This window comes from Bos grunniens, chromosome 14 (genome assembly GCF_055505025.1).
Source record: "Bos grunniens cultivar Pamir isolate PY7600 chromosome 14, Bosgru_T2T1.0, whole genome shotgun sequence".
NCBI classification, from domain to species: domain Eukaryota; kingdom Metazoa; phylum Chordata; class Mammalia; order Artiodactyla; family Bovidae; genus Bos; species Bos grunniens.
Window position 1 is genome coordinate 26,289,677 of NC_141178.1, and position 22,249 is coordinate 26,311,925.

General features: G+C 38.4%; 1 protein-coding gene and 1 long non-coding RNA gene across 3 annotated transcripts in view; one reads left to right on the forward strand and one right to left on the reverse strand.

Annotated features, from left to right (window-relative positions):
• Positions 1–15,782, reverse strand: part of LOC147359214 (uncharacterized) — a 132,080-nt gene extending 116,298 nt beyond the window's left edge. Inside the window, exons 1-2 of one of the 2 annotated variants that reach the window (XR_015140636.1) lie at positions 15,658–15,756; positions 2,580–2,812 (exon numbers count right to left, since the gene is read on the reverse strand). This is a non-coding gene — a long non-coding RNA (uncharacterized LOC147359214). Of the gene's footprint in view, positions 1–2,579; positions 3,240–15,657 lie in introns of both variants that reach the window. The other variant, XR_015140635.1, reaches the window with a different exon arrangement.
• Positions 15,783–15,897: 115 nt separating this feature from the next.
• Positions 15,898–22,249, forward strand: part of EMC2 (ER membrane protein complex subunit 2) — a 52,077-nt gene continuing 45,725 nt past the window's right edge. Inside the window, exons 1-2 of the mRNA XM_086336315.1 lie at positions 15,898–15,950; positions 21,922–22,035. Of these exons, the coding sequence (XP_086192441.1) occupies positions 15,911–15,950; positions 21,922–22,035 (154 nt within the window). The 5' untranslated portion in view covers positions 15,898–15,910. The remainder of the gene's footprint in view (positions 15,951–21,921; positions 22,036–22,249) is intronic.

Below are 22,249 nucleotides of genomic sequence, written 5' to 3' on the forward strand. Positions count from 1 at the left end.
GATTATTTTTAAGCACTTAAAATTTATTTTGCTCATGTGTCAGGTATTGTGTTATGCTTTCACAGCAATTTTCACACTTAATTTTTAAAATAATCTCTAAGGTATTATTATTTTCTATCAAATGAGATATCAAGACTTACACAAAGTCATATTATTAATAATTGGTAAAGACAGAAATCAAGTCAAAGTTATAGGATTCCAAGGAATATTAGTGTTTTAGTAGATTGACTACAATAAAAAAAAAAAAACTATTTAGTAAAGTTCTTTTTGGAGAGGAAGTACTTGTGAAACATGGCATGTCCTTATATTTGTGTCATATATATATATATATATTCAGATCTTTATTTGTATGGTTACAATTTCACTTGGCTGTCTATTCTTTAGTGATAATTTATTCAAAAACCTATGTGTCCTCAAGGAGAATAAAAATAATTTCATGTAGTTCTTAGATTATTCCATTTTTAGCCAGCCTAATTGAGATATTCATTTGTAATACAATAAACTGAATGCAGGTAAAATGCAACATTTGAATAGTTTTGACATTCACACTTGTGAAATCACCACAATAAAAATAATAAACATGTCCATTACTCATAAAAAGCAAACAAATAAAAAACACTGCTACTCAGATATGTTTCAGAAGATATAGCACCTAAATATTCCAGAAAAGAGTTTTATATTTTATTGAGTAATACACAATTTTCTTCCTTAAATTAAAACATTCTTAATCTTTTGACATGAGAAAAAATTGCTTATCTAACTTAACTTCATATAACTGCTCTTACATGACTGTAATTTGAAACTTTGGAAAAGAACTCTTAAAATCACACCAGTGTACTCTGGTTGAACTTTTGTTTTTCAGTTAATTGCGCTTAGCATGCAGCTCAGGTTGATAATCTTGTCTGTGTTGACACTGAAGTATCTACTCATTGATATTATGCTGCCAGTTATAACTAGCTTTATAAGTGATAAGCCAAACTTAGCTCCTGATATTTCAAAAATATTTAACTGTTATCATTAACACTTCTCAAAATATATCAACATCATTTTGTTTTTCATTTTCTAGCATTTTTTGAATGGGAAACTTGTTCAAAATTAATTGTTTAAGGTTTTACTGGCTATCTATGAACAAAATGAACACCTGTAAGAGTATTTTCCATTGTTTTAAATGTATAGTGCAAATCCATCTTATGTCCTCTACTCATATTGAATCAGGCTAGCTTAAGGGTAAAAATCATAAATTCCATTTCTAGCTATAAAAGGAATTTATTCTTTAAATTATTGTAGTGCTATTACAACTGGGGCAACCAATACATTAAAACAGATTAGCTTTCATAAGTTTCATTTAATATGTTATACATTTCAAGCCAGAGTTAAATGTACTAGAGTCTTTTATTTTCAAAGAATTCCAATGAGGCAGAAAACACAAACAAAAATAATAATTCCTCATGAGAGTTTACTGAGTTCAGAGATCTGTAATTCATGAGTTTACTAATTTTAATTACTACATATGGATATTGTTTGATCTACTATTTTATTGAGAGGCTGGAGTTTAGCTGCGAAATTTATCTGTAAAATTGTTTTATAATAGAAAATAACATGCTTTTGCTTTCAGTTTAGATTGTAAGAAAAAAATGGACTAAAGCTAGATTATCAAGTCCCCCTTTCTTTTTCTTCTAAGGACAACAAGGAAATTATGATACAAACTAAAATAAAAATAAAGAGAAAGCACAGATTTGTGAACACAGAATTCAGACTCAGGAATTTCTCTTGGCTTGAAGCATTACAACAGACAGCATGCAGGAGAGATCTTTAAGGGAGTCTCCTGTGTCATCAAGGGTCTAGATTACATCATCATTGATTTAATCTTTTCCATCTCCTAATTTTAATGGCTCTGCTTTCCCAAAGCCTGCTGTAGTTTATCCCATGGGTTCTCAAAATAAGTGAAACTTAAAATAGGAACACTGCTTCTGTGTTGTCTTTATTGTCTTTGCCTTCTGTTGCTATCATATCTATTTACACAGCTAATAGTACCTTCTGCTCCTGTTCCAATAAAAATGCTCTTTATATATTCACTATTTTGTCAATTAGATGAAGAAATTTTGTGATTTGTGAAATAAGACACTAGTAATACATTTGCTCTGCTTTACTGTAAAATTTAACTAAAATGCATTTTGCTGAATTGATGAGGCAAGAGCTATAACCAAAATAAATTTGCCAGAAAGGTTTTGTGTCATGTGATACTTCAACTATAATATTTTTTTTCTTCTTAGATCAGACTGGAGCAACCCTTCCCCAAACATATTTTTTTTAAATAAACAAAATTACAGTAGTTTTTACTTGCTAATATGTTCACTTCTTCAGAGAATTATGGGGAAAGAGTAAAAAAGTCTTGAAGACGGAAATGAGTACCACCTGAGAATCATGTGCCAAGATGCTCAATGACTTTTTTCCCCTTCAAAGATATAGGTAATAAGGATAAGAAACAATTTCAGCCATTAGGGAGTGCTTCTTAATAAAAACAAAACTAGAAGTTGTTACTTTGAAAACAGGGGAATTATCATTTTGAACTGCCTTACCTTATCTAAGAGTGAGAAGAGATTTAAGAAGTCAGCCAGCTGTGCTGTGTGTGAAAGTGCTCAGTAGTGTCTGACTCTTCACAACCCTATGGACTGTAGCCCGCCAGGCTCCTCTGTTCACGGGATTTTCCAGGCAAGAATACTGGAGTGGGTTGCTATTTCCTCCTCCAGGGGATCTTCAAGAAGTCAGCAGCAGTTCTTAGATGTATATATCATTCAGATAGAAGTTGTCACTGATAAAAAAAAAATTAAGTTTACTCCTTTTCAAGAATTGTTCTTCAGTTCAGTTCAGTTCAGCTCAGTCGTGTCTGACTCTTTGCGACCCCATGAATCGAAGCATGCCAGGCTTCCCTGTCCATCACCAACTCCCGGAGTTCACTCAGACTCACATCCATCGAGTCAGTGATGCCATCCAGCCATCTCATCCTCTGTCGTCCCCTTCTCCTCTTGCCCCCAATCCCTCCCAGCATCAGAGTCTTTTCCAATGAGTCAACTCTTTGAATGAGGTGGCCAAAGTACTGGAGTTTCAGCTTCAGCATCATTCCTTCCAAAGAACATCCAGACTGATCTCCTTTAGAATGGACTGGTTGGATCTCCTTGCAGTCCAAGGGACTCTAAAGAATCTTCTCCAACACCACTTCAGTGAATCCTTAATATTCCCTAAGTAATAAAATAGCAATTTTAAGATGAAATGATGTGAAGCTAAATTATGGTTGTTACTTTTAATGTACTCAGTAAAATAAAAAGTTGTCAAACATATTTTGGTCCCCTTATGTTTTCTCTTGAAATTTTACTGGTTTATAAAGCCCCAGATTGGTGAGCACTTTTTAAATAGAGCTTATTTTCCATAAATATTTATTGAGTCTCTGGGGACAGATCATGAACATGACACACAGATGTCAAACAGAGCTTAGACACAAGCAATGATTGTAGGGGAGTGCGATAAGTGCTTTCAGGGAGACAGAAGTGCCAGGAATACCGGAGCCTATGAGCAGGGCACCTACTCCCGATCTGGAGAAGTCAGGCAAGGATTTCTCTAGGAAAGAGATATAAAATCTGAATAGTGCATACTGACTTTGTGAGCAAAGTATTTCCTTCAAGGTATCTAGGTACCTGGAAAAGCAAACCAAGGAGCTGTTTTATCACCAGGGAATTAAAGCAAATGGCTATAATTAGAATCTGTTGAACTTTGCTGAAATAATCATGTCCAAGTCAGTACCACAGTTCCTCAGCAGCCAGATATTAACTTCTCTGGAGGTAAGGTAGTGGGACATTTTTGAGGTAAGAAGTGCTATTCTTTTCTCAGTTTCTGTCGCTGAGAGTTTGTGAGTTTGTGTCTCTGAGAGTGAAACTTTTCTCACTCTCCTATAGATCCTGAACCTCTCTCAGAAGGAGAAAGTGTCTGGGGAGAAAACTGGGACAGCAGGAACCTCAGTTTCTGGCTTTGGTTTTCAAAACCCATTGAAGAGGATATATATAGGTGCTTCTGGATAAACCACAAGTAAGATAGTCCTTAGGGAACAGAGCACTAGGGATGTGGGGGGAACTTCCCCTGAGACTAAAATATTGCTCTTGCAGGGCTGGGGCAGGAGTGGTAGATAGGAAGAAAATACTCGAGGGGAGCTGATTAAAGCAGAGTTTGGTGGTTCCAGGGGAGGAAGCCATATATCTAGCCATGGGATCCAAAAGTAGTCAGGAGAACCACAGGCATTTGTGGAGAGAAACAAGGGCTGTATTGCTAACTGGAAAACCAGGCAGACTTCCCTATGCCTTGAGACTACATAAGCGTGACTCATATATAACTTGTATGGCTGTAATGGTTGATAAATTATCAAAGTACTTTGTTTTTGTTCATAGTCATTCACCCAGAATCACTTATCCTCCCTAAGGACTCGCCTGGGATGGCCGAGGAACCTCCAAGATGCTTCATAAGCACTAAACCTGGCATCTGTATCCTTTCTAACTGGTTGATGTATTAGTTATCTCACGTCATAGCACACTGTACTCCAAAAATTGGCAGCTTACAGCAATAATAATGATTTGTTATCTTAGAGTTTCTGTGAGCCAGGAATTAGGAAGCAGCTTAGCTGAGCTGCTCTAGCTCACAGTATATCATGAGTTTGTAGTTATTATGTCAGCTGGGTCTACAGTCTTGACTGGGGCAGGAGAACCAGTCCTAAGGTATGTCACTCATATGGTTGGCAAGTTGCAGGGGGCCTCGGTTCCTTACCATGTGGACCTCTCTGTGAAGCTGCTCGAATGTCTGCAGCGACACAGCATACACCTTACCCATAATGAGTGACCTAAGAGAGAGCAAGGCAGAAGCTACAAGGTCTTTTATGACTTAGCCTGCAAAGTCACACTCTATCATCTCTGAAATAACCAACTGATGACACAGGTCATCCCTATCACTGTGGAAGAGACTACACAGGGTATACTAACCAGGAGTAAAAATAATTGGGGGCCATCTTGAAGGCTCCTACCACAGTTGGAAAGTTATGACCAACCTAGACAGCATATTAAAAAGCAGAGACATTACTTTGTCAGCAAAGGTCCATCTAGTCAAGGCTATGGTTTTTTTAGTAGTCATGTATGGATATGAGAGTTGGACTATAAAGAAAGCTGAAGGCTGAAGAATTGATGCTTATGAACTGTGGTGTTGCAGAAGACTCTTGAGAGTCCCTTGGACTGCAAGGAGATCAACCAGTCCATCCTAAAGGAAATCAGTCCTGAATATTCATTGGAAGGACTGCTGCTGAAGCTGAAACTGCAATACTTTGGCCACCTGATGCGAAGAACTGACTCATTTGAAAAGACCCTGATGCTAGGAAAGATTGAAGTTGGGAGGAGAAGGGGACAACAGAGGATGAGATGGTTGGATGGCATCACCGACACGACGGACATGAGTTTGAGTGAACTCTGGGAGTTGGTGATGGACAGGGAGGCCTGATGTGCTGCAGTCCATGGGGTCACAAAGAGTCGGACATAACTGAGCGACTGAACTGAACTGAACTGAACCACAGTTGGTGACCTTGCCGTATGGGTTGTTAAATATTTTGCAAATCACTTTCATATGAGTCAGAGTAACCTTGAAAAAGGAGGAGGCAAAAGTGCAGGGCTTCTCCAATGGCTCAGCGGGTAAAGAATCTGCCTGCAATGCAAGAGACATAGGAAATGAAGGTTCAATCCCGGGGTAGGGAAGATCCCTTGCAGAAGGAAATGGCAATTCATTCCAGTATCCTCTCCTGAAAAATACCATGGACAGAGGAACCTGGTGGGCTACAGTCCAAAGGGTGGCGAAGAGTCAGACCTAACTGAGTGACAGAGTTGGAGTCAGAGAAGTGCAGGACAAACTCCAACCTGAGATTAAATTTCTTTCTTTTTCCAAGAGTAAAAACTGAGTTTTATAAGAATGGGTATTTTGTCCTTGCACACATGAATTTTTGTACTGAGATTTATGGCTACTGTGTCCCATGTAACTGTTCCCTGAAAATAACTAACAAAGTCTCCTTTGTTCACCACTCCTTTATTGCTTTCTTTCTTTAAAATGTAAAATCCTTCAATAATTTTGCTATTCAGAATGTGAATCTGGGAAGCAATCTGCCTCTTCCCATTAGGTAGTGATTTCACTTTATCAGTCCTTCTGGCAGCCTGGAATGTGAAACACATGTAATGTTCTACCTAGAAGGGCACCTGTGCAGCCAGGCAGATCCTAACTAGGGCTGCCTCAGCATTCAGAAGGAAGAGTGGCATGACAGTGAGGGTTGTTGGATTCATGCCCTATTCGTATTTCAGACCTGTAATCAATTATCTGTTTGGGGGACAAGTACTGAGAAATTATAGTCTTGCTTAAGTTTATTAACAAACAATCATCAATGATATAGTATGGCAGTTACCCAGTGAATTATCAAAAAGGATATCAGTCAATGTCTTTGGAATTTTCTAGTATTTCATGGAGATCTTGAATTATAGAATTTTAGAAATGCTGCCAGTTTTGAGAGTTATACTATTATTCTTGGGAAGATGTTTAAAAATTCTGAGTTACTTGGATATATTTGGAATCTTAGTAAAAAGAAATATGAAATTCTAGATAATTTCTCAAAGGTAGCAGCATTAATAATTCCCAACCCAATAAAAAAGTGAATAATTCCTGATTTGCATCTCATAAAAAAAAACAAGTAAAATTTCAAGCCTCTGTGGGTTGGATATATTTCACCATGTCTTTTCTTCAACATAAGGTAACCATTGCTGAGCCATTAATAAATTACTAGTAAAAGACATTTCGTGGACTTGAAATAAAATTTTCATATGTCAAATAGCTTTTTAACAGCTTCTGAGCTATGTATGTCAAGTAGCTTCTGAGTCTAGCGATTACTACAGGGGAACACACACCCCTACCTCTCACCAAAAATGGAAGCTCCATCCAGAATGGAAGAAGAAGGATAATAATGGTTACTGTGGCAGTTATGGAGGTGCAGTTAGAATTTTCAAGAAAGAACTTGCTATTCAGCTGCAAGGAGGGTAGGGAGCTGGCAGCCTCTAGCTATCAAAGGCTTCAGGATTTATCTCAGCTTCTGAGTTGAGGCAATGCCCTTCCAGGCAGCCTCCAGCCAATGACTGAACATTTAGGGGTCCCAAGGCCTGGCTATTTTGCCCACTGTAAATTAATGTGTGCTAAGTTGCTTTAGTCATGTCCAGCTCTTTACAACCCTATGGACTGTAGTCTGCCAGGCTCCTCTGTCCATGGGATTCTCCAGGCAAGAATACTGGAGTGGGTTACCATGCCCTCCTCCAGGGGATTTTCCTGACCCAGGGACTGACCTGCATCTCTTCAAAGGTATCTCATCAGTTTTTTTTTTTTTTTAATTATTGTTTTTATTATTTATTTTTTTACAATATTGTATTGGTTTTGCCATACATTGACATGAATCCGCCAAGGGTGTACATGTGTTCCCATCCTGAACCCCCCTCCCACCTCCCTCCCCATCTCATCCCACCTCCCTCCCCATCCCATTCCACCTCCCTCCCCATCCCATCCCTCAGGGTCATCTCAGTGCACCAGTCCCGAGCACCCTGTCTCATGCATTGAACCTGGACTGGCGATTCATTCCACATATGATAATATACATGTTTCAATGCCATTCTCCCAAACCATCCCCTCTCCCACAGAGTCCAAAAGACTGTTCTATACATCTGTGTTTCTTTTGCTGTCTTGCATACAGGGTGTCTCTTGCATTGGTAGGCAGATTCTTTACCACTAGCACCACTGGGAAGCCCCATAAGACTATTGTAATGGGTAATCTTTGCTCAGGAGCTTTTCTCATTGAGTTGGCTGATACTTAGTCAGACATAAATCATGAGACTCTTTGAGACTTTCTGTCCAATTCTGCTTCCTACTCTCCTTTGGCAGGTATCAGATATGCATCATGATCTGAAAGTATTCCATACCCAATCTTGTTTTCTCCCCCTTTTATCTTTTACACAGTTTCCCCTAGTAAATCTCCTGCATTCCCATGCCATCATCTGCTTCTCAGAGGCCCCATATGACAGAGCTACTAATAACTAAGAACCTATTGTGTGAAGGAGGAAGTGTTTGGGGAAGTTATTCAACCTACCCTGACTGTTCTTTCATCTGTAATGTGGGGTTGTTGTAAGAATTAAATGTAATAATCTACAAAGAGCAACCTACAAATGTATAGTGCCTCATATATAAGTACTCAATGACTTGTATATAACACTAAGAGTATTATTATGCCATATGCTAGAGTTGCATGAGAATTTTTTATTACTTGTGTGTGTGTTAGTCACTCAGTAGTGTCTGACTCTGCGACCCCATGGACTGCAGCCTTCCACACTCCTCTGTCATGGGATTCTCCAGGCAAGAATATTGGAGTAGGTAGCCATTCCCTTTTCCTCCCAACCCAGGGATTGAAGCCAGGTCTCCTGCACTGCAGGAGGTTCCTTTATCACTGAGCCATCAGGGAAAATCCTCATTCATTATCAAATATTATTATGCTCATTTAACATATGAGGAAACTAGTGTTCAATGAAGTTAAAATAACTTGTTCAAATTACTTAATTTATATACCTCCACCTGGGATAAAAACTCAGCAAGTTCTGTAGAAAAGAGCGATGTACATGTATGTTAGCAAAGAATCTGCTGCTATTACCTAGAATGTAAAGGAACTCCACATCCTATATGGCATGGTATATACAATTTATAACTAAAAATAAAACTACTTTGGGTACTCTTACATAAACCTAAATCTATACCCTTAATTCCACTAAGTATATGACATTAGAATCTAACAGTGAGTGCTTAAAATTAATAATTTGTCTAAAAGTTCAGAAGAGCTATATGTAATGCCACTGCCAATCCCTGATGAGCACTATCTGTGATTTTTATAGAATGGCTCTCAGTTTGGGTTTGATTGATGTTTTCTCATGATTAGATTGAGGTTATATTTAATATTCCATAATCTTGCTATTGCTAGAAAAATTGCATCAGATGAAATCATTCCTGCTTTGCCTGTCCCTGCTCCCACCCCACCCACATGACAAATGTTCAAGCCGATTATTAAAAGATGCAAAAGAAATAATGATAGAAACATGAGGAACAGAGGAAGCTAAATATTACAATGCTGAGAGAATTTCTATTCAGGTGGGAACAATCTGAACTAAATGGCAGCTTTGGGAGCATACCTATATTGTTCCTTACTTCACAGTTTTAAGATAAAAAATTGCAAGTACAATTTAGAAAATTATGTTACATAAAGTTTTAAAAAGTTGACATTATGCTGTTTCCTCAGGAATGAGGTGGTACTGGACAGGTTGGCGGAATGGATTTAGAGTGGTCATTTTTCTTAGAGATGTTCTGCCAGGAAACCAGTCTCTTTCTTACATAAATCCATGAATTTGACTAAATAAACCCTCCTATATGAAAAAAAAAAAAAAAAGCACATGATTTATGATCTGAAATAGGGCCACAATATGTCCAATGTGGTTAAAAGCCAACTTTAGCCAAGACTGGTCAGCATGATCTTAAAAAGCAAAAGATGGCCAGTAAAGATGACCTTGTGGCTTAGTGGCAAGGGTAAGATACAGGTTTGAGCAAATAACTTAGCCACTTGTGGCTAAAGTGATGCTACCAAACCACCAAAGAGAGGGAAGGGTGAAAAATGAAAATTACATCTGCAACAAGATATGTTACTATAAAAATGTATAAGTTAATATTCAGTATATTTTTGTGTGACTTTTGTTTAGTGACAAATACTCTCAAGAATATTTTTCAAGTAAAGAATTCAGTTATAGTTCTATTGTAGAAAGTGGAGTCTAGATGGGCTCCAGAGACCCCCCAGGTCACAGTGATAGTACATAGAGACTCCCAGATGTTTGATACCCAAAGGAATATTTACAAAAACACATTTTTGCAAAAGAACTGTTACATATGCACAGATGTACGTGTATAGCAGAACTGAAAATGCACTTTGGGGAAATTAAATAAATATTGTTTGAAAAAGTGGACTTTTAAGTATAGTTATAAATCTCAAAAAGAAATAGCTCTAATTTATTGCCCATGTGGGAGAAATTCTGTGTGTACTCTTTCTGCATGTGCTTTGCTCTTCATTCTTACAACCACGGCACAAAGGGGTAATTATCAGTCTGTGAATTCTACTGTGAAAGGACCAAAGTGATTTCACTGGAAATGTTTCCCAGAGATTCTCCTTTGTTTGTTTGTTTGTTTTAATAATGTAATTATATGTGAAATGAATGGCTGGAAAATTTTAAAGCATATATATTGTAAATGATGGTAAACTTGGAAAAACCAGGGGTGCCTAAATGCTGTGGTTGTGCCAATAAAGAAGGCATAGGCTCTTGGGTTTTGTGGGAATGTATTAAATTACATAACTTTCAAAAAATGTAATAAAAAACAAGGTTCAGAAGGTTCCTAAAACAACTCTATAGTAATCTGGATTTGGTAAATAAAACTCTACGGAAAACTTTCTTCCAGCTATGAACATGTTACAGTAAGAATCTAGTGTCAAGATGAAACAAGCAGTATTTTTCCTTAAATATAAAGGGATTGTGGTTATTATTCACTAATTAGAAACAATAACAGAATTTAAAAGCTACAATAAATTTTATATGAGAGTTGCATTAAGACTAATTTACTTTGATAGATAACTGTCAGAGTAGTAAATCGAGGTTATAAACTATGCTTCAATATGATGTAGAATATTTGAATTCACTTTGATTAAGACAGAACAAAGCAGATAATAGATTCTAAATAAAAGATTTGATGACTATGTTGAATACTGCAAAAATGAATTACAATGGTATTATGCTTTGTCCTGTTAATGTACATTTTATAAATGTCACAAAACTTATTAAATTTAAGAAGTTGCTTTAGTCTTTCATAATGTCTGAAAACATTAATTAAGCAAACCATGACCATAAAAAAGAAGCCCTCTAAAGCACTCTGTGGGGCAATTTGGCTTGATAAATAATCAAAGCTTATCCTATCTCAAAGAAAATGTGAGCTTATTCAAAGTTATTCCTTTCTAACCCTAACTCATTCTATTGTGTTGATATTCTAACTATTCAAACATGATTTTGTAGGAAAAAAATGAAAATCATATATAGGTTCATATCTTAAAAAGCATGTAATAGATCACATCCATGTCCCTTTTTCTTCTGCTGTTGAAATCATTAAATGAAACAGTACTTCCTATGGTGTTGGACATGGCATAATCTAATATTTTTCTGCTTGGATAGTTTCCTGATATTTGTTACCAATACAGGGCAGCTGTTCAATCAGATAAACTGGATTAAAATTTTTAATATGCATGAATGAAAACTTTTTCAAAGGAATGGGAAGATGAAAAGTACAACTTGGAAAACATTTGTAAAGGTAGATGTATAGAAAGTATGCTTAATGTTCATGTTTCCAAGATTATGGTTTTATCTATAGAAGATATTTCTTTTTATTTATTTTATAATTACATTATAAAATGTTAAAAAAGAATATGGAAGTTTTGTTACTGACATGCCAGTGCTCTCCCAAGTATGTCTGAGGAAAGCAAGTTTTATTGGACATCTGAGATGTCCTAAAGTATAAAAAGTCACTTTCTTCACTTCAGAGAGTACTACTGGTGACAAACATTTTTTCCTGTAAATATTTCACCTTTCATCTATGAACCAAACAACTCATCTCCTCCCTATGAATTTCTCATCTTTGTTATTTACTAGGGAGAAGGCAATGGCACCCCACTCCAGTACTCTTGCCTGGAGAATCCCGTGGATGGAGGAGCCTGGTACAGAGTCGGACACGACTGAGCGACTTCACTTTCACTTTTCACTTTCATGCTTTGGAGAAGGAAATGGCAACCCACTCCAGTGTTCTTGCCTGGAGAATCCCAGGGATGGTGGAGCCTGGTGGGCTGCCGTCTATGGGGTCACACTGAAGTGACTTAGCAGCAGCAGCAGCAGTAGCAAGAACTTGAGCAAATAATTTAATTTCAGGACCTCAGATTAAGAGACATGAACAATGTCCATTAGTGATTTTCAAAATATGGGTCCTTACCGTATTACTGGGTCGTAACAAATATTTTTACAAAATAAAATGGAATTTATTCAATTTGAATAGAAAATATAGAGGACTTGCATTTGTGCTAAGTTACTTCAGTTCAGTTCCGTTCAGTCGCTCAGTAGTGTCTGACTCTTTGCGACCCCATGAATCGCAGCACGCCAGGCCTCCCTGTCCTTCACCAACTCCCAGAGTTCACTCAGACTCACGTCCATCGAGTCAGTGATACCATCCAGCCATCTCATCCTCTGTCATCCCCTTCTCCTCCTGCCCCCAATCCCTCCCAGCATCAGAGTCTTTTCCAATGAGTCAACTCTTCGCATCAGGTGCCCAAAGTACTGGAGTTTCAGCTTTAGCATCATTCCTTCCAAAGAAATCCCAGGGCTGATCTCCTTCAGAATGGACTGGTTGGATCTCCTTGCAGTCCAAGGGGCTCTCAAGAGTCTTCTCCAACACCACAGTTCAAAACCATCAATTCTTTGGCGCTCAGCCTTCTTCACAGTCCAACTCTCACATCTATACATGACCACAGGAAAAACCATAGCCTTGACTAGACGAAGTTACTTCAGCTGTGTCCAACTCATTGTGACCCTATGGACTGTGGCCTGCCAAGCTCCTCTGTCCATGGGATTCTCCAGGCAGGAATACTGGAGTGGATTGTCATGCCCTCCTTCAGGGGATCTTCCCGACCTAGGTATCAAACCAGTGTCTCTTTTGTCTCCTGCATTGGCAGGCGGGTTCTTAACCACTGAGCCACCTGGGAAGCCCCAATATATGACAAGACACATTAAAAAGCTAGTGTGCAAATGCTGTTTCAGTTTTAAATATCTATATGCATATTGTGTGATGTAAAATGTATTCCTTAATGTAAGATCCAGGCAAAAATGTTTGACATATGGTTTCCAAAAGAATCACACGTTCCTTATAAATCTAAAATGAAATTATTCTAGTTTACAGCTCAAAAACTCTACTGATTTCTTTTAACCTCATGTCACATAGTTTATTGACTGACAGACATCAGTAGCTGGCTACAAGGGCATTTAGTTAAAGGGAGTGGAAAATATTTATCCCTCAATTAGATGTACTTATCAGTTCAGTTGCTCAGTCATGTTCGACTCTTTGTGACTTGCATGGACTGCAACACACCAGGCTTCCCTGGCCATCACCAACTCCCGGAGCTTGCTCAAACTCATGTCCATCAAGTCGGTGATGCCATCCAACCATTTCATCCTCAGTCATCCCCTTCTCCTCCTGCCTTCAATCTTTCCCAGCATCAGGGTCTTGTTATACCCACTGTATGTCATTCAAAGACAACTCCTTGGGCTTTCATGCCCTCTGGGTAAATGCCAGACCCAAAGCAGATAGGAATTTGACATGTTTGAGAAATAGAAATAGATGAAAATGGTTGGGATCTAGTGAAAAGAGAATAGTAAGATATGAAGGAAGAGATGTAGGAGGGAGCTGCATTGAGTAAAACCCTGTAAACCATGGTAAAGTGTTTATAGAGTATATTTTTGTTGCTGGCGGGGAGCAATTTGAAAACTGTAAGCAAAGGACTTTTTGTGTTTTTGTTTGTTTGTTTGTTTTTCTTTTAAACGACCAGGAGGACTACTGCATAGAAAATAGATTTATACAGCAAGAATGAAGCTAAGGAGGTTAGGAGACTATGACACTCATTCAGGTGAGAGATGATCTTAGCATCAATTAAGGTAGTAGCAGTGGAGACAAAAAACAAAAAATAGATGGATTTGGAAAAACACAATACAGGATCTGCTAACAGATTTGATATAAAGGGGTTGCTAGAATTTTAGTTTGTGACACCAGGTGGATGTTTCACCAATTCTGATGGGGCCCACGATGGCAGGAATACAGACTTCTGTTTGGGAGATGTTAAATTTGAGATACATACTAGTTATCTAAGTGGATATGTCAAAAAAGTAGAATTGGGTTTCGGGGCAGAAGTAAGGACTGCTGGATTTGTACATTTGGGCATCAGTATATAGATACTATTTATAGCCACAGGACTGTTACTTCCCTGAGTGTCATGCAGTATCTCTTAATTTTGATAACAACTCAAGTAGATATTTTCTTTTTATATTGATGAGTAGCCTCTCTTTATATCTGAGCAACTCTCATATTCAAAAATACATACATTGAAAGTCAAGCAGCTACTAAATGATGGAGCCTGGAATTTCTTAATTTTTCGAATGAAGCCTTTTTTAAAAGATCTGGTCTGCAGAGAGTGAATCTCGTTCAGAATTTAAACCAAGTTTATAAATTTAGTAGTCTTTTCTATCCTTTTGCAACTTCCCTTGAGCAGGTGCCAGTGACAAGTTTTTTTTTTTTTTAAACTCTATTCCTTTGGCATATGGGATAGGACTCTGTTTCCCTTTTTTCTCATATCTTGACTGTTTCTTCTTCACTGGCCTTCAACTATATCTTTCATGCAGAGATTTCTAGCCTTCTTTCTTCTCTTTACATATTTCCCCTTTACATTTTTATGTTTTCATTGGTTCAAATACTAAACATATGCTTATCTCATAAGTGTTAGTCACTTAGTCGTGTCTGACTCTTTGCGAACCCACGGACTGTTGCCTGCCAGTCTCCTCTGTCCATGGGCTTCTCCAGGCGAGAATATTGGAGTGGGTTGCTGTTGCCTGCCTGTCTCCTCTGTCCATGGGCTTCTCCAGGCGAGAATACTGGAGTGGGTTGCTATTCCCTTCTCCAGGGGATCTTCCTGACCCAGGGTTGCAACCCGGGTCTCTTGCATTGCACGCAAACTCTTTAACGGTCTGAGTCACCAGGGAAGCCCAAATATACGCTTATGACCCTCAATTATTTTGCTTCCAATACAGACATCCCCCGCCCCCCCCCCCGCACCCCCCCCCCCCCGGCTCCAGGTTCAAAGGTTTCCTGAAATCAATTAGCCTGGAGGTTCCCCCATGCGATTAAAGAGGAGGAGCGAAGTGCAGGGGCTGTGAAGGTCTCATTTGATTTGTATATTCATTCATATTTCCTTATAATCATTATATCGACTGCTTCTATGGAGTTTCAAAACTAGAGTGGCAAGCAGACAGTGACGCACGGGGAGCGTTAACTAAGGGTTTAGCGCGGCACGATGCCCTTCGTGTGAACATTAAGTCCTCGGCCACAGGGGCATAATGTACAAACACAGAACCCTGCTTAGTTCCTCAAACAGATTTAAAGAACATTTTTTGAAGTGGATCAGTTTTGCCCAACATTAAAAAAGAAATCGAAGGCAAATCCCTTCACTGAAGGAGTAAAGTTGGGCACAGATGAGAGATTCGAGCAGAATGCTGCACAGCAGCAGGTCATGAAGAGAATAAGGTACTGATTAGGGAGTGAGCAGAGAATGAAGCACCCATGTAGAAAAAAATGAAAAACCGGGGATGGCATACATAAAAAAAACAAAACAAAAACAAAAACCAAGAAAACAACCCAGCTTTTGTTAAGTCATGGTAAAACACACACCTCAAGCCAAGCCGGCTCCAGCGGCTCCGCCGAGGTGTCCTCACAGTCCCAGCGCGCCGCGCGCCGCCCAGCTCGCTCCGCCCAGTTCCCCGACTGCCCTAAGTTAGAGCCGCGTGCACGTGCGCAACGGATCCCGCCCCCTTCGCTCCCTCGGCCAATGAGAACTGGTGTCGTAATTCGCCACTGCTTGGTATCGTGTCGCGTGACCACGTCTCCCCGCCCCCTCACCCAGCCACCTCCAGGTTCTGAGAAGATGGCGAAGGTGTCAGAGCTGTACGATGTCACTTGGGAAGGTAACTGCGGGCGGGGTGGCCGCGGAGAGACCGAAAGCCGCAGGAGGCGGTTCGGGAGTACCTGCTGCCCTCGGAGACCTGGATTCTCCGATCTCTGTTCGGCTCTAGTCCGGCCGAGCTGGGGTGATAGCTGAGGTAGTTGGCTGAGGTGGAGGTGGAGGTGGAGGCTGACCCCTTCCTTGGTTCGGCCTCTGACTGGAGTCTGCAGTGGTCCTCACCGCTTGGGTCGGTAGACTGACTGACTGACCAACCGGCCTACCACTGCGCCCACCCAGCGGCCAAGGGCAGCTTCATCTATAAGGCAACCGGGATCTGCGGCTGTCACACTTTTCCTGTGGCTGCTGGGCGGCGCGGAGGAGGCGGGATAGCTGCCCGCTGAAGCGTCTTTACAGCCGAGAAATCCAGGGCCTGTAAAGGTCCTTCAAATACTCTGTAAGGGGTAACAACTCTGTGTAGTAAAGTGTTTGGAAAACCCGTAAACATATCTGATTATTTCCCCTGCCAGTTTACATTCCCTTCTCTCTTCAAAATTGGGTTTCTGATTTCCCCCCTTTTAAAATGATCCCCTGTCCCACTCCCCTCAAGACGAATTTACACACACGACCCAACTTGCTTCTTATTCCCTGCCAGTAATTCCTTTTCTGAAGGTGAAATAAGTTCTCGTTTAATGAGGTGGAGTTGGCTTTAAATTTTGAAGCAGTCAAACTTTGAACCAATTCTGAAAGAGATTTTCCCTTAAAATCTTGAGTGGGAGGAGTGCATGCTTAAGAAAAGAACCTTGAGTTTCTCTAAGGCATGGAATTTGTGTAATTGAAGTTTATATATCCAGCGTTTCACAGTAGACTTCAGTAGCTTGTTTGTTGGGATATTTCAATGATGTTATTTATTTAAAATATTTTATTAATGCCTAATGACATGTGGACTGAGAGTTGTATTGGTTGTTCAGTGTCTAGTAAATCTCTCGAATATTGAAAGTTGTGAACAATAATGTTAAATGGCAAAATTCCTTTATTCTGCAACTAATTAAGTGATTTATTATTGGTTTTGTGGCCTCTAGCATACTGTGAACCACTGTGTTCCTACCTGTACTGGGCAATCTATTAAAGTATTATGTTCTTAGTGCTAGATCTTGACGATACCAAATTAAGTAACACACAGTCCCTACCTTTAGGGAGCTCATAATCTGGTGGAGAAAGATAGACTTGTAAAAACGTAGTTTTAAAAGGCTGTGTCAGGATATATTCTTTTCAGTAGCTATGTGGCTATTATTTTTAATGCTTTTAAAAAATGTTTCAAATAGTTCATGGTTTTTTTGAAAGTGCTATTTTGAAGGTATGTTCAACATAAATTTCCTAGATGATAATATCATGTGTAGACACATAGGAAACGAGTAGATGCAGTAGAGGTGATTTAACTGAGTAGCTTAGACCTTACACTCTGGATATTGTAAAGATGAGTGACATAATTACTTAGATGAGTAAATAATTACTTCACAGGTTTGTTGAGGAACAAAAGGGAAAAAATATGTTGAAGTGCTTTTAAACTATTAAATAACAAAAAAAAATGATCTGGCTCCTGCTTGTGTCTCCAGCTTTATCTTAAGCTACTCTCCCAGTTCCCTGGTAGCTCGGATGGTAAAGTGTCTGCCTACAGAGCAGGAGACCCGGGTTTGATCCCTGGGTCAGGAAGATCCCCTGCAGAAGGAAATGGCAACCCACTCCAGTATTCATTCCTGGAAAATCCCATGGACTGAGGAGCCTGGTGGGCTACAGTGCATGGGGTCGCAAAGAGTCGGACACGACTGAGCGACTTCACTTCACTTCACTTCACTTCACTTCACTTCACTCCATTCTCCCCCATTACTCTTTGATCTGGCCATGCTGGCTTTTGTTGAATTCCCTATGTGCCATGCTCCTCTTGTCTTAAGACTGGACATAAGCTATTCCTTCTGATCAAAGTGTTCTTACCTCCTTCTTCTAGTCTTATACTCTACCTATTATACTCTATCTGATTTCTTAGAATTCTGCTCAAAAGTCACATTCATACTTCAGAGAGCCTTCCCGCCCCCCTTCCCGCCCCCACTCCCCATCCCCTCCCATTCCTATCCCCATACCAAAGTTTAAAAGAAAAAGACAACAAAAAAGCAACAAAATTTACCCTTGGTCTTTTAACTATGTATCCTCATACTATTGAAATACTTACCAATTGTGTTACATTTAAAAATTTTGTCTCTCCTAGAATGAAGAGAAGGCCCAGGCCTTTCTTGTTCTAGAGGGTGACATACTGGAGGAATTCAGTAATCTGTTGACTAAATGAATTATTAGTAGGATTAAAAATGAACATTAGGGACTTCCCTGGTGGTCCAGTGGCTAAGACTCTGTGATCCCAATGCCATGGATCCAGATTTGATCTCTGATCAGGGAACTATTGATGAGCCTCATCTAAGGGTGAGCATGCTGCATCTAAAGATTCCACAAGCCACGACCAAAAGAAAAAAAAAAAGCCCCAAAGATCCTGCATACTCAACTTAAAAAAAAAAAAGAAGATTCTGCATGATGCAACTAACCTGGTGTGGCTAAATTATACATATACACATACATATATATAAGAATGTTAACAAATCATCACAAAGAAAGACTAAAGTCATTTTTTTAGTGTTGGAATGATTTTTTTAGTATCTTAGATGGTATACTTAACAGTATACCATTTGCTCATTTATAATTAATGAGTAGAATTAAAATTGTATTTTAGGGCACTTATAGGAAAAGAATATTATAGATTTTTCTTTCAGAGACTTAGGGTAACAAGAGGGTGATGGGAGGACCCTCAGGGATAGTTTTTTGTTTCAGATTTTTGCAGGAGGGAGTGTCAGTTGACCTGTGTCTTTTAAGAATTCCATTGAATACCATCATTAATTTAAGTAATGGAAATTGTTAGTTCAAAGACTAGTGTGATTCTTGTAATAGGAAAATTTATCACATATTTATAAAAGACATATACTAAAACTCTTAGTCTTTATTGGGCTCTGTAAAAAAAAGTAGGTATATGGTTTATTTATTCAGCCAGTTGAAAGTTACTGATGTTTATTATTAAATATATAGAGGAATTTGCAGGTGGGAAAGAGAGTTGAAGGAGGGTATAGTCAAGTCAGGTCTCTTGAGAATAGGGGGTTTGGGCAGAGTATGGGTAGGATGCCTAGCACAAAGCCTGGCCTATAATTGGCATTGAATGAGTATTTGAAAAAATAATTTATTGAAAATGAGGGGATTTTAGTTGTATATTCTCACTGTCTCTACTTCTCTTTATTCAGTCAAACAACCACAAATTGGTTTCAGTACTCTATTAGTTCAGTAAAATTTCTAGAGAGATCTAATGCCCAGTCTAATGTATCTGTTTTGTACATCTATTACATTTGTCATTGCAGATCATTCCCTCTGAACAATTCTTATGTTGGTTTCTTAATAGCATTAGGCTCTCTTATTATTTTTCAGAACTTTGCTGCATTCTCTACATCTGTTTGCTCCTTAATTTTTGATGTCCTCAGTAGTCCTTTCCTTAGCCCTCTTATTAATTTGTTATTGGTGATGATGAATCCTGAGTTCAATAGACTCCTGACTGATGCAGACATAGATGTTATGTGGTCTGTGAATGTCCTGAAATCATATGCAAAATTGAATGTGTGTGTGTGTTTTCTCTTTATTTATTTTTTTAAATGTATTTGTTTTTAATTGAAGGATTGGTTTCTACCAAATATCAACGTGAAACAGCCATAGGTTTACCCATGGCCCCTCCCACTTGAACATCCCTAAGAATGTTTTTGTTTTTTTTTTTTTCTTTTTTTTTCCTAAGAATGTTTTTAAACATGTACATATTTCTGGAAAAAGTTGGTTCAGAGGTTTCATCAGCTTCAAAGAGCTTGAAAAAGATTTAATGTCTTCTGTGGGTAATCATCTACACCTAGCTCTAATTACTGTATTAGTCTATATGCTAAATGACATATTAAACATATATTTCAGTACTTTGCGCCAGGCACTGTTCCCATTATGCAGCATTCTTAACTTGTAAAAAAAGCAATAGAATACAAAGGTTAAACTAAACGGAACAGATCAAATATGGAGTCAGGTTTGTTCTTCCCTATTTTACCCTGCTCTCTTTATTTTTCCTCTTCTGGTGACTGAAGCTTCAGATTTTTTTTTCTCAGGGTCTCTAGGAGAAGTCTTTGACAGAGAAACATGTTCCCCACCCCTGTAATGGGTTATATAAATGAAGAATTAACCTGAGCTCCATTTTGCAATGTCCAGTAGAAACTGCTTTCCTTTCCTTTGCCCTCTCCCCCTAATCTAGGTGTGTTGGGCAATTTCCCAGTCCCTTAGCACATTCAGTCAGTTCAGTTCAGTCGCTCAGTCATGTCCGACTCTTTGCGACCCCATGAATCGCAGCACACCAGGCCTCCCTGTCCATCACAAACTCCCGGAGTTCACTCAAACTCATGTCCATCGTGTCGGTGATGCCATCCAACTATCTCATCTTCTGTTGTCCCCATTTCCTCCTGCCTTCAATCTTTCGCAGCATCAGGGTCTTTTCAAATGAATGGGTTCTTTGCGTCAGGTGGCCAAAGTATTGGAGTTTTAGCTTCAGCATCAGTCCTTCCAATGAATATACAGGACTGATTTCCTTTAGAATGGACTGGTTGGATCTCCTTGCAGTGCAAGGGACTCTCAAGAGTCTTCTCCAAAACCACAGTTCAAAAGCATCAATTCTTTGGCACTCAGCTTTCTTTATAGTCCAACTCTCACATCCATACATGACTACTGGAAAAACCATAGCTTTGACTAGAGGGACCTTTGTTGGCAAAGTAATGTCTCCGCTTGTTAATAAGACCATTTTTTTGTAAATTCAGGTAGGGTCTATTATCATCTTATGATTATTTGTGTTTTCTTTTGTAGACTTTGAACTGTACATATAAAAGTAGTGAAAATCCCACGTGTTTCTCTTTTATTTATTCTCTAGAAGAATAGCATATTGTTATTGATAATTTAACTCATGTATTCAGTAACATTCAATAACAACTCAAATCAGCTATTTAAATCTATACAACATGTGTGTCAGTAGAAGGAAGAAGGTAACTTTATATGAATATGTAAGATTTTTCAGAGGTAAGAGTAGAAAGTATGTATGTACCTGGTGAATTGGACAGTTCATTCTACCTTAACTATATAAAAAAGGGATCTTTTTTTCTGATTAGGTACTCTCCCACCCCCAGTTATAATTTCTGCTTTTATCAAAATGCTGTTCTTTGAAATTCCAGAGTTCCCTATCGTATTATAACATGCAAAGTTGTTCTCTCAACTTTCATTGTTTGCTAGTGCCTTTGACCTTACTTTACATTATTCGTTTTATTCTTTATATATAAGCAAAAATTTCCTTTGTCTTAATTTTTCTGTGTTGATTTCCTTATGTAATTGTATTTTGTATGTTATATGGACTGTTGTAGTAATGTTTTAAGGGAGTTTTGTGATAAATGTTCGTTCAGTGCTGATAGCCTAATATGATACCCTTATTATGAAAATTTTATATTCTTGAGTCAGTGGAGCACTTTGAATTTTTTGAGAGTTCAGTGTGTAATATTATTCAGTTTTCTGAAAAAATAATCCTTAGCTTTTGTCAAATTCCAAACATTGTAACCTCAAAAAATCATGATCCATAGTTGCCTGAAGGGATAGAGGATCTTTGTAGCAGATCAATGCCATATAGTAAAGATAGCTGTAATATCAGTTGCATTTTCAGTCTTCTAAAGGATCTGTTGCTCTTGTTAAATTGATTTTCCACTTTATGAAATTTGAGACACCACAGATTTTATATTAGTGTGAGTGTATTTTCTTTACACAAGGTGAAAGTTGATTTCATCTTGTCAATTTGTTTGACATTAATCAAATATTTGTATATATAATTGCAAGCTTATTTTTTTCAGAAATGCGAGATAAAATGAGAAAATGGAGAGAAGAAAACTCACGAAATAGTGAGCAAATTGTGGAAGTTGGAGAGGAATTAATTAGTGAATATGCTTCTAAGCTTGGAGATGATAGTAAGTTTTTAAATCTATTATAATAGTTCATGCTCAGCACATGTTTCATTTACAGTTTAGTTTTTTTTTTTAATCCTGCCATTATTATTTTTCTGCTCTTAATATCAATCCATGATTTATTAATGTTTAAAATACTTCTCAGGAAGTCTGAATGATAACTTTTATTTTTAGAGGGACTTATAATTATTGGTAGTAGTGAAGCTATCAAATAGAC